We start from the raw sequence: 13,262 nt of genomic DNA on the forward strand, positions 1-13,262 counted from the left end.
CTACAGCACAATAAACTGACATCACAGCACAGCGGCAGAGAACATGAGCAGACTTAATTTGGTGCAACACCAGCGAACTCTGGTCGTATTTTTACAGCAAATTAAACACACCTGATCCAACTAATGAACTAACTGCCCTCAATAAGGAGAGAGCTAAGAGTGTTACAGCAGGGAACACTAAAACAAGCAGCACAGAGTTACTCCAGAACCAGCTTTAAACGCTGTGGCACACTTTACTAGTGTATCTGCTGTGGCATTGGCGTGTTTAATTAGAAAATAATTAGATTCTTCTACAAGCTACTTTATCAGTATCAGCTCTAATTATACTGGTCAACCATCAAAATCAAAATGCATCATTTGCTGTGCTGGTCAAGATCTACTCATTCAGTCTGTTTACTCCCCAGCCTCTCTGGATTTTACAGTGGGTTAGTAATGTGGATTATAGGGGTTCGGTTATTTTACGAAGATTTGGATTAAGTTTCTTATGCAGTAAAACAAATAAGACACTTGGTGTTTTTTAGTACATTAAGCCACGTTAAGCCTTTTCCTTATAATAGGTTTTAGTGATAAAAAAACCCACATAAAGCCTTTTTGCATTAGGTGATTTAGACCCTCGCTGGTTCTTCTAGCTACGTTATATCTGCTTGTCTCAGAGAGGGCAGTTAGTTAGTTCATTAGTTGAATCAGGTGTGCTGTAATTAGTGTAAGCCATAGACTGTGTATAGCTGGACAGAGCATCGTCTCTCAAAAGTCAAGCCACCACAGGTCGGGCGCCCCCTGCTGTTCGGTTTCAGAAAGCTGTGTAACCCCACCCACCCCCATAGGTTTCAATGGCAAAACAGACAACTTTCAATCAGGTTTTTTTTCTAATATACTGTAATTCTACCTACATTACTTAAATGCAACAGCTAGTGTAACCTCTGCTTATACTGTCACATTTTTATTTCCCCACAGAATTCGTTTTTTTAAAACGTTATTCAGCTCTATTCAAAAAGGTGTGGTTATTGTAAAAGTGCTGGTTATGGGTGGGACCAATAACAGACCATCAGCTCCGTTCAGCTCCACACTGCAGCCTGTGACCTCGAGGCAGCCCTCAGAGGTGGGTTTAGTAGCCTGTCTCTCCACAGTCTTTCTCCCTCCTCTGGTCTCTACTGCGCAGACTCGGGTTTCAGGATCGCCAACATGGCGGAAGATTTTGGCTTTCATTGAATGAATGGGAATGGCGACGCGGCTTCCATCTTTTTTACAGTCTCTGGTATAAGCCAATAACCGTAACTAAATAATAATCCCATGAGGATTTCCACCTCTCTGAACTTAAATGATCCTCTGTGAAAAAGAATAATAATCCAAAACGTGATCCAAACGATGTTACACAGCCGGTGTCATATCGCCACCAGCTTGCTCCCGTTCTCTGCCGCTGTGCTGTAACATCAGTTCACTGTGCTGTAGCATTAGCTAAAAGCTAGCATTATTCTTTTTTTGACTCTTAAATTATCTTGTAATTCAAAGGCTCCAGTGTTGTTCGGGAGGTAAATGTACACAGAATAAAACATCCAGGGTTCTGAACAGATTTATTTACCACAGAATGTGATAAGTGAGTTTTTGAAAAGCCTATTCATTTCAACCATAGACAAATGCAGCTAAGACACGGAACCTTAAATATGGGCAAACAACACAGTGCTGACTACAAAATTATGTCAAGACTGCAGTGGTCTATACACTGTCTAGAGTCTCCATAATGTTTATACAATCCACACACTCATACTGACAGACTGTAATACACTACTCTTTCAGTCCAACTATATTCAGTTGTGTGTCTTCATTTATATAGCTGTATGTTTACAAAGCAATAAAATTAACGAATGACAAACTCCAAACAAGGCATAAAGGAAGTGACTGGACAGAATTAGCCTGGCATTAAGGCTTAGATGTGCTGAGCTGCAATTTCTTTCTGTCAGCAGTGGATCCTGTGTATACAGGCCTGTATGCCCTCAGGAGCATTCCCATTACAACACAAACTAATGTAAACTTAAACCTTCAGGTACACTTCCTAATGCAGAAAACTCATTGTTAACAGCTAGACTTCCCCCGTAGTTTAGTGCCACCTAATGCAGTGACAGTTTCTGTTATATAGTACTACTACTACAATTAATTAAGGAACATATAGCCCAATATGATAGATCAAAGCCTGATCTTACTGAAATGTAACCCCATTTGCAGTGTTAACTGAGCAAAAGCCACCATTTTAAACAATAAAATTAAATATGCATCGATGTCAATATCCAGTATCACACATGTATTTACCTGCTAGCGCTGATTCCAATATACCAGTACACATTTATAACTAACAGAGAGACTAGACACCCCAATAAAAACAAAATGTAACATTTATGTACCTTACATTTTAGCTTTCCACCAACTGCATGTTAATAATACAATTACATGTGTCTTCTGAGAAGTTTGTTTTTACAAAAACAATTGTTGGCCATAGTCACTGTGCATCCCTAATAAAAAAAAGCAGCAACCACTAATTTAATATAATAGAAATTACAGTACAACAGCTAATATAACAAACTCAACTAGATTTTTAAATTGTGTGTGTGTGTGTGTGTGTGAGAGAAACTTCCTCAATCATGTTTGAAAGCTGTACTAAATTGCTATGAAATTGTGCCTTTTTACATCTCCAAGAAGAGATTTAAAAGTCTTATTTCATGTTTTTCTTTTTATTAATCTTGTGTTGGTCTCCAGTACGAATGAATGTGAGCCAGTTTTTGTGAAGGAAGCATCCCGGTAATTTGGTGGAGGAGTGGGCAAGGAAGAGAAATATAATTTTAGGAATATTCATGACATACAAACTTCCCGCCTCTGATTGGCCAACAGCACTATGACACTCGCTCCATGGCTATGCAGTGGGCGGTTGAAAAAACCAAGGTGAGTGAGGCCACGAATCCTAATTGACGAGTTTTCCTGATTCACTTGTTTTTCTTTTATTGTTTATAACAGTTTCACATGCAGCATAAATGTCACCCACAGTGACCTACTGTTTTTCAAACAGAGCAAGCACTAATTGCTTTCTTGCAAAATGACACCTTAAACTAACATAAGTGAATTATGTGACTTCTATATACAACTTACTCATCAAACACCCTTTCCATTAAACACACAGTATTATGGTACTGTGGTACATTGTGTTACTACTCTTAACCATAGATTTTAAAATGAAAATTTGAGTTGTTTTTATCATATTTTGACCACTAGATGTTCATGTCAATATCTTTAAGCATTTTCTAATAAAACGTTAAAAGTCTTTTCAATAACAATACTTCACAAAACTACCTCTAGTGTATTTTCTGCTTAAGTAAAAGGTCTAAAGATCCGGGTGTGTAATTTCATGGCAGAAACAGGCTTGGAGAATAAAAGGTTAAACAGAGTCCATCCCAGAGGTCTGTCCATTCATAATAAAAGCCCATCCGCAGAAAGCTCATTGCAGTGGGATCGATAACTAGTTCATAGATGTACATTAGTGAAAGTGAATAGCCACCAAGCATCAAATATTCATGCATTTAAACAAACTTCACTGTCCGTTCAGCTCCTATGGGAGTCTGATGACACTTTGGTTAAGTCTAACAGTTTCGCTTTGCAGTTTAATTACTCAGAACTGCTGCAGAGTCACAGCGGCAATGCTGCTTTCTTACTGATCTCAGTATGTGGGTGGAAAAGCATGCACAATGCAACATATAAGACAAATACATAGCTAAATAAAAGCTTGCAAGCAGGAACAGGGGCTTATTCGATTAAGATTCAGACCATCTTTCCGGTGCAGGGAGCTGTAAAGTACACAGCTAGAGAAAAATTCACACCTTCACTGCAAAAGTCAGAAACAGCACAATGAACTGACTTTCACTTCACGCTGGTGCTGCGTGATGCATTACCTTTATTACCAATGGGACATAATAATGCAATTTGTACTTCTTCATTTTTTATTTATTCTTAAAGCACCATTTGATATCACTGGTTCAAATGTTCACGGTCATGTAGCACTCCAAAGGGTGATTTCAATCAGCACAAGGAGTCTGTGAGCTGATGTATCTGAACTTAGTCGCTGCGCTTTCCTCCGAGCGCACTGTGATGCTACTCGGCAATGCTGCATCAGCAGCAGTTAGAATTGAGTAGGAGTCTGACTTCACGTGTATCGGAGGAGGCATGTGCTAGTCTTCACCCTCCTTGTGTGGTGGCATTACTAGTGATGGGGGAAGTCCTAATGAGTGGGTTGGGTAGTTGTTCTTGTAATTTGGGGGAAAAAAACGGGATTTTAAAAAAAGGTACCATTTGCTCCCCAAATACACCAATCAGTAGTCCTATGTGCCATTCTCTCCCACCCCAGTGCCAATTTGTGCCCTCCACACCATATTAGAAACCCAATGTATTGCTTACTCCTCATACGACATTCACTCCCACAGTACCCCAATGTGCCATTTACTCCCCTGGTATCCCCATAAACCATTCACTAATCTCAGTACCCCAATGTGCCGTTTATTCCTCCAGTACCCAAATGTGCCATTCACATTGCCAGTACCCCATACATCATTCAACCATCCCAATACCCCATGTGCCCTTCACAGCCTATTTGAAACCCAATGTATTGCCTACTCCTATCCCAGTACCTCATATGACATTCACTTCCTTTAGCAGCCAAATGTGTCATTTACTTCCACACCACAGTTCCCAATGTGTCATTCACGCCCCCAGTACTCAATGTGCCATATAGCATATAGTGAAATTCGATACCAAAAAGGTACCGAACAAAATGTGTCAGTACTACAGAGTACCTAAAGGTCAAGCCTATTTTCGATATTTTGCATGAAACGTGCATAATCGCACCAAACGTGCAGAGTAAACACAACAAAGCACCCTAATGCACACAAACACTCGCGCTGTCTCTCCCTCTCACTCTGTACTTACTCCTGCAGTCTTTCCCTCTCTCTTTTGCACTCTACCCTGAGATATTGTAACTAGAGGCCGACCGATCGATCGGCCAGCCGATTTAATCGGCCGATTTTTGTTATTTTTTTATCAATCGGCATCGGCCGATTTTCTTATTTGGCCGTGCCGATTTTAATCCGGCACATCTGCGGGCAGCTACTTGGAACGCAGCGCAAGGTTTCAAGAGTGAGCAAGACTTTCAACGGGTAAGGCATCCATTTTTACAATCCAGTGTCCCAAAGTCTATATTTTCTCTCATGATTAGTAATCTGTGATGTTGCTTCATTTACTGAAAAAGAATAGAATTTCCACTGCATCGGTGTTGTAGCATTTCTCTCCAAACGAAACTATGCTTAGTGTTGATGGCAGGAGTGCATTTGGAATGCGCCCTGACTATGCAAGGCAAGCCCTATCTATAAGCTCTAGTATAAAATAACTGACGTCTCTTCTTCAGAAACGAAAATCTAAGTAAATAAAATCAAATTAACACTTGATATTTTCAGTATTTAAATTATTTTTAGACGAAATGAAAAAGGGCAGGACTAAAACTGTTTAAGGATATTCGCAGCATCAGCTGCGCTGAAATAATAATTACTGGTTAGTCAGGATTATTAGAGGACTGTACTTCTCCTTATATATAAATAAGCTTTATTGTAAACGAATTAATAAAACAAATAGTTTCTAAAATAATGGAGTTAAAATAAAACATCTTTTTTTCCTTCACTACAAACAGACATTAAATCATGCCGCCTCCTGCTGTTCTGCTGTAAAACTCACCCGTTTAAAGCGGTTTGCGCTGTTAGATATTAAATGAAACGATGAGCAGAATTTTCTGTTTTGTCGGGTTCTACTTTAGAACCCCCTCCAGACTTTTCTGATAAAAGCTCATTTTATCCTGAACCTATAAAGTCCGCGCTCTTCAGCTTTCTCAACTCATTTTCCGCTCACGCACCGAACCTCCAGTACAGCTGATGAGACGCGTTTCTCTGGCTAAGGAGCTCATTTGAAGAAGAAAAAAAAAAAACAGATAAAGCTATATTTAAATTACAGCACCTGTCTGTTTTTGCATTATTTATAATTTTATTCTTAATTTAAACGTCACCCATTTTTGTAAAATAATAGCTGCAGCCCTAATGTGAACATTTTATAACATTGTCCTCCCATGTCCATTCGTTTTCAACTGCATGGAGTTGAAGAAGAAATGAGCTTTGCCGTTTTGGAGTAACTATCTAAAGTTGTCACATTATGGAAGTCTTCTTGCACTCTGTTAAACATATTAAAATGAATAATTAATAGACTAACAGACTGCAACAAGTCATACATTTGTTAATTAGTAGGCCCCTACAGTAAATTTTATATAATAGCCAACATAATATTTCTACTATAAACATGAATATATAGTGTATATAGAACATATGTTATATAATGAATAAAATAAAATGTTATGGATAATACAATCTAAATAAAATTAATATTTTTTTTATTAACATATAGTGATATAGTAACATTAAAGTCACTATAAAATGCTAACCTTATTTTCAATAAATTGTGTGAAGTTTACAACTGTTGTGCCTCCTCTTACTAGTATGATTTTAAGCATGCCAAATAAATATAATACGATAGCATATCGGCCCTAAAAATCGGCAGGTCACATCGGCCATCGGCTGACTCTAACCACTAATGATCGGTATCGGCATCGGCCTTAGAAAAACCCATATCGGTCGGTCTCTAATTGTAACAGAGTAAGTCTGTCAGAAGTAAACCATAGTACACTATTACTGTCTCTCTCCCAAAAACACAGGGAAATACCAGCATTTAAAAAAAATCTTTCATGATTAAAATATATTTTAAGTGATTGAAACCACTAAAATAAAAAAATTAAACTGAAAATCATTTAAAATCTAAAAATGCACCCAGCTAAATGCTAAGAGAAAAGATTAAGTTTAAGCACATGTAATGCTGTTGTATTTGTTCTTAATAAAGCACCAAGTGTTCAAACAAGATCCAGAAAGATAGAGTCTCTCCTGGTGACACTATGAAAACAAGATTACTCATGTAGGCTGTTAAATAAATATACTGAGTGAAAATAATTATTACTTTTTGTGTTATTTTGGTTACAGTTTAGAAAAAGGCATCAAAACTATTGTTTGGGTATCAGTTTCGGTTTTAAAGGTATTATATCAGTATCAAAAAATTTTAAACACTACCCAGCCCTGCTCCCACCCCATGGTACCCCAATGTGCCATTGACCAAACCAAAATATAGCACTAAATAAGGCAGCTGCCAAGACATTTTTGATATTAGATGTGTGCCTGGACACATGGACAGTCGCCAATTTACTCATCTTTGTAAACACACCACCAAAAACTCTCTCTCCCTCTCAACTCCTGCAGATCTTCATTAGTATGGTAAAAGGGCGTGATTTAGAACACAATGGGGCAGCTTTCCAGACAAGGATTAGGCTATGCCTAGTTGCAGACTACACTGCATTTTGAATAAAGATTTTCCACTGAAATGAGAATATAGTCTACAATTGGGCATAATCTCTGACTGAAAATCTGCCCCAATGCAAGTTTAGTCTATTCACACACAAACACAGTGATGCACACACAAACACAGTGATGCACACACAAACACAGTGATGCACACACAAACACAGTGATGCACACACAAACACAGTGATTGCCTGAATGACTGGGGCATGTAAAATTTGACACTGTACAGCAGCTCCATGTGAGTATCGTTGTAGGGGATGCTTACTCACAGAAAGCTGAAGAACCTTGTGTGCTGGATGGAACTATGGAGCTGAAGCACAGGTGCAGGCGCTTACTCATAGCTAACGTTGTACATGGCTAGAGGGGTGGCTTGGGTTCATCAGCCTAGTGTGTTTTTGTCTGTATGCTACTACAGATGCATCTCAAAATTGTTGAATATATTATTATATAAGACCAATTGGTACTTTTGGCAGTTGGGCAGTGTGCCAAGTCCCGCTGGAAAATGAAGTCCTCATTTCCATAATAGTTGTCAGCAGAGGGAAGCAAGAAGTGCTGTAAGATTTTCAGTAAAAACAATGCCCTGACTTCAGACCAACGCTTCTGGATAATGATAAAATGGCTCTCCAAAACATCACTGACCATGAGTAAATTTTGCATTTAATTTTTAAATCAAGGGACCAGAGTCTGGAGAAAGAGACACACTGTCCAAGCTGCTTGAGGTCGTGTGAAGTTTCCACAATCAGTGATGGTTTGGAGAGACATGTCATCTGCTGGTGTTGGTGCACTGTGTTAAATCAAGTCCAAAGTCAGTGCAGATTTTCCCTCTGCTAAAAACTTTTATGGAAATGCAGATTTCATTTTCCAGCAGGACTTGGCACACTACTCACACTGCCAAAGGTACCAATTGGTTTTATATAATATTGTTTAATATAATTTCAGGAGACACTGTTTTTTTTATAGCTGTAAGCTATATCAACAACAAAATAAATAAATGCTTAAAATAGATAACTCTGTGTTATACATCTATATAATATGGGTTTCACATTTTTAACTGAATTAATGAAATAAAGTAACTTTTCAAAGATATTTTAATTTTCTGAGATGCACATGTGCATTTAATCTCAGCAGCGACAGTCACAAAGCTAAAAGGATCTCGTTCAGAGTTTTCAGCACTTAAAATAAGCAATCCTTTGCAGACTCTCTTAGCTGCTATTCAGTCCACAGTGTTTTAAATGTGCTCGATTCCAAAATAAAAATTTTAACTTCAGAGAGAATGCAGATTACACAGAAGCAGTGCATGGCACTTTACAAAGTTTGCATGCAAAGGGTAAAATAGCATCTTCTGTTGCAAACTATAAAAGTATGTCAGACACCAAATGCGTTAGCTGACCATGTTTGTAGTCAGAGATCTATCATATTGATTTTCTTTTACACTGGACTGCCCCTTTAAGCATCTAGTTGAGCCCTACATAGAAAAGCTGGAGAGCTAATATATATAATCAATACTTCAGTTAAAATAATGAGAATTTTAAAATACATAATACACACTATATGGATAAAATACAGGGACATCTGCTAAATCACAATTTCTTCTAAAATCTAAAAGGTGATGAAAAGAGTTTATCCAGCTTTTGTTGGAGTAACTGTCTACTGTCCAGGGAAGACTTTCTACAAGATTTTGGAACTTTGCATTAAAGATCTGATTGGATTGAATGACACGAACTTCAGTGAGGTCAGAATGCTGGACGATCACCACAACTCACAACTTAATCTGTCTAATCATCCCAAAAGTATTGAATGGAGCACTATCCATCATTCCGGAGAACAGTTCCACTGCTCCACTGCTCAACACTGGTAGACTTTATACCCCTCTGGTCCATGGCTGAATTTAAACATGGTGCCTATAGGTTCATGTTCATCTGCTCCAAAAATTCTATTTGAATCTGCTCCTATTCTAGGCAGCAGTTCTCTAAAGGGCAAAGACATGTTTTATGTGTGTATCTGCACATCTGTGTCAGCAAGTTAAAACAGTCTAAAAACACATTTCTGTCCTGAGCGATCTCTACTCAGAAAAGTCCTGAGTAAACACTTTCCACCTCAGAGTTGCTGGGACTGAACATTTAGTTGCCTAATACAGCTTTTTAAAGAGGAACGCTAACCGGATGGATGAGGACTCATCGTGACGCTACAGAAAACTTAGAAAAAAACACTAAGCATTAGTCAACATGCTCTGCCACACAATCTGCCTAAAGTGAACCACGATCACAGTACTCAGGACTGTCAATGGTCTAAAAAAACGAAGTCATAGAATAAAAAAAAATTAAACAGACATCAGCGTAGACAAAACCTGTAGTAAAAGAGTTACCATTTGAACACTGCAAGAAACTGTGCTGCTGTATTTAGGTCTGTTTTGGCCGGCTTGCTTGCAGATAAATCTGATGTTAAACTTTACATGAGCATTTAGAGAGAACACACCGATTTCCTCTCCACACCCCTCCCATTGTGATGCTGGCTGGCACAGGCTTCTGCTCTCTGATGCGTCAGAGCTGAGAATCAGACACTTTCCTCTAAGCAAAGTAGTTGCTTTGAAAGAGAGGAGGTGGCTGGCTTGACATATCAAAGGAGGCATGTGCTAGTCTTCACCTTTCTATTATTAAGGGCATTGCGAGTGATAAAGGAAATTCATATGAATGGGGATTAAGTAATTGTCCTTGCAAATTGTGAAGGACATAGTATAATATTAGAAATAAGTGTTTTTTTTTTGTATTGTAAAGGTCAGTCTAAGTTGTAATTAATGTTTAGTATCTTTCATAATAATGTTGAAAATATCAGAACTACCATTGGCTCTAAACTCAAATGCTGTCGTTGATTCGCTCTCCCTCTCCCTGTGGAAGTCAACAAGAATGTCACTAACCCTCATTAGCAGCTTAGGATTAGCACCAAGGGGCCGTTTAACTAAATGTTTTCTTTCTAGGTTTATGTGTGGGGATTCTCATAAACATTCTGTTTGAATGAAACTAACGCTCACTGCAGGTTGTACTATGCCACAGGGGTGGAATATGTGATGTTATCATCACTGTGACATCACACCATGCTTTTCTGATACTATCACAGGATGTTATCAGTACATCTAGAAAAACCATACCATCATACTACTACTGTTTCAAATACTAATACAGACATCTTGTGTACTGACCAACTTGCCTGTATTTCTTCTAGCACAGTTATCATCAGTACTCAGATCAGTTACTCAAAAACAGCTGTACTGAGCAGCATAGGTTCGGTGCAGAACTATAAATTGGCCTTTAGTTTATAAACAAACTGAACTTTAAAGAAAACCCAACATTTTATGGTACTGTAGCCACATATACACACCAGCAAATGTAGCACCTCATCAGCCAGGGTGATCCCCACTCTTATACTGTTACACATTCTATATAAAGAAACAGTTTAGTGTAGTTAATCAGTTCTAATCTTGTATCTGATACACAAAGACAAATATACATTTGTGTGTGTACGAGTGTGTGGGTGTGTGTCAGCTGTACTATTTATATATAAAAAACATTGTTAAAGGTGTTATTTTTGTAGTCTTTAAATGACTGTCAGCTAATACAACTATTTGTATAGTTACTCAACCAGTAAATGGTTTTCTTTCAAGCTTATTGAATCTTCTTTGGACACATAAAACAACAAGGAAAATGCAACACTATATTCCATTAATTCAATTGAATTCAACTTCAATTAAGCAGAGTAAAATACCTAACCAAAATTTATCCACCAGCACCAGGACATTATTAGCAGAAAATATTGTATGGAAAATCAGAATTAATTAATCAGATCAAACTAACAAATTTATCCTGAAACAGTACATGCGTACACTGCATACTGTAAGCTGCGTTTGTTCCTGTGGGGTAGTTAAGTGTGTGGGTAGTTTAAGCATGACAGTCTACTTTCAGACACTCATTTTAACAGAAGCATTTGAACTTAAAACACTTCCTTTTAGTACAGCAATTTCTTTAGAACAAATATTAGACTCATTTCAGCATCAGTAGGATTTTAGAATGAGGAACTGAAGAAGTGGTATCATTAATTGTGTCCACACTAAGTAGACCACAGAAATATAAATATCACGATGTACACCAGGTAATGTGATAATCACCCACCTTTACATCTTATTTGTCATGCCATTGCTGTTGCACATGCCTAGAAGTAGATCTGAAGTAGAAGATAGAAGTAGTCTGCAGTAATAAAGCTGGAAATCCCCAACTGAGCATCAGCCACAATTAGCGGGGAGCCCCGCATTATACAACACTGCTGGTGCTCATTTATCACATCCCCTTTTCAGGAAAGAATGAGTAAACACACACAGAGAAATGCAGCTGAACTTCAGTGACAAGCATCACAAAAGAGGGAATATTGGAATATTGATCATTTGTTCCAGTACACGTATTTATTGAATACTGACTAACTGTAGTGATTTTTAATAGAATAGTGAAGAAAACATGCAACATGCCACCACAGGCGTTACCTCCACTATATTTACTCATTGTTTCATTGAGTGTGCACTTTGTACATATATTTGTTACATACATCACATCCTCCAATACATAACTCTCCAAGTATGTGACTGATTTATTTATAACTACGCCACTTACAGCAACTTTTGTATTTTTGCTTTTTCACTACTTTTTTGGTTTGTTTTCTCAGGCATGCTGCTATAATAAATGCTCTTGTCATCAGATGTTTTTTCATAAAACAAAGCAAAAATTAAACTAACATTGTACACTAAACACTGACTGCTGGTTTAGCCTAGTTACTGAGAATGAACACTGATCTTTATAAGCTCAAGCAAATAAATAGTTTACTTAACTTAACTAGGTTACACTTTTTGAGTTTGTTCGAATCTAATGATAAATATTAAACATCCACATAAACTGGATGTTCACTTACAGCCCAGGCTGTATAAACAGCTCCTGGAGTTGTGGGGAGTGTTGTTTTTCTGTATGCGGGTCTGTAGCCACTCAGTTTCGGTTGTTAACTCGAGCTCAGCTAGCGTTAGTTTGTCAGCGAGCGCCAGCGGCTCAGCGTAGCTTAGCTTTATCTACAATCAGCACTACTCACTCCAAGTCCCACTGAAGTCCAACAAATAATAACTTATCACTTTAACTTTCAACCGAGACAACTTAAATAGACACACACGGGTCTGAGGAGCTGGCAGGTCTGCTGGCTCTTTGTCTCAGCGCTGTGGCGGAGGTTTAAAATCTGCACCATGGGCGTTTTCTTCCACTTTTTTCGCATAGCTTAGCTTAGCTGCAGCTTTAGCTTAGCATCACCACACTAACCGACACACCGACTCGCGCACGCACGCGCGCGAAAACAAAACAAACAAAAAACTAACAAACAAACAAGCAGAGCCCACCAAAGACCCCGCCACGGGTTACCTTTAATAACGTTGCTGTATATGGTGGCTCTGAACTCCTCTTTAGCGCGCTGGTCGAAGTCCTGCCCGTGGATGATCCGCATCTGCTTGAGGAAGGTGGACTTGCCGCTCTCTCCGGCGCCCAGCAGCAGGATCTTTACCAGCCGCTTCACGTAAGTTTTGTCCTTGGAAATGGATTTATCTATCTCCTTGGATTTCCTCAGCTGCTCCGCCTCGCCGCTGTTCAGTAGACATTTGGGAAAACACACGGACAGAAAGGACCGCGACGGCAGGAAATCCGCCATCTTCGACACAACTTCATCGAGGCGGTGGAGAGAGTGGCGATGTGCGGCTGAGTCGAGTCC

At 38.6% G+C, this 13,262-nt stretch overlaps 1 protein-coding gene across 1 annotated transcript in view; it reads right to left on the reverse strand.

Annotated features, from left to right (window-relative positions):
• Nucleotides 1–13,262, reverse strand: part of gna13b (guanine nucleotide binding protein (G protein), alpha 13b) — a 57,286-nt gene extending 44,024 nt beyond the window's left edge. The window contains exon 1 of the mRNA XM_007233737.4: nt 12,920–13,262. Coding sequence (XP_007233799.3) covers nt 12,920–13,202 — 283 coding nt within the window. The 5' untranslated portion in view covers nt 13,203–13,262. The remainder of the gene's footprint in view (nt 1–12,919) is intronic.

Source organism: Astyanax mexicanus, chromosome 19 (genome assembly GCF_023375975.1).
Source record: "Astyanax mexicanus isolate ESR-SI-001 chromosome 19, AstMex3_surface, whole genome shotgun sequence".
Lineage (NCBI taxonomy): Eukaryota > Metazoa > Chordata > Actinopteri > Characiformes > Acestrorhamphidae > Astyanax > Astyanax mexicanus.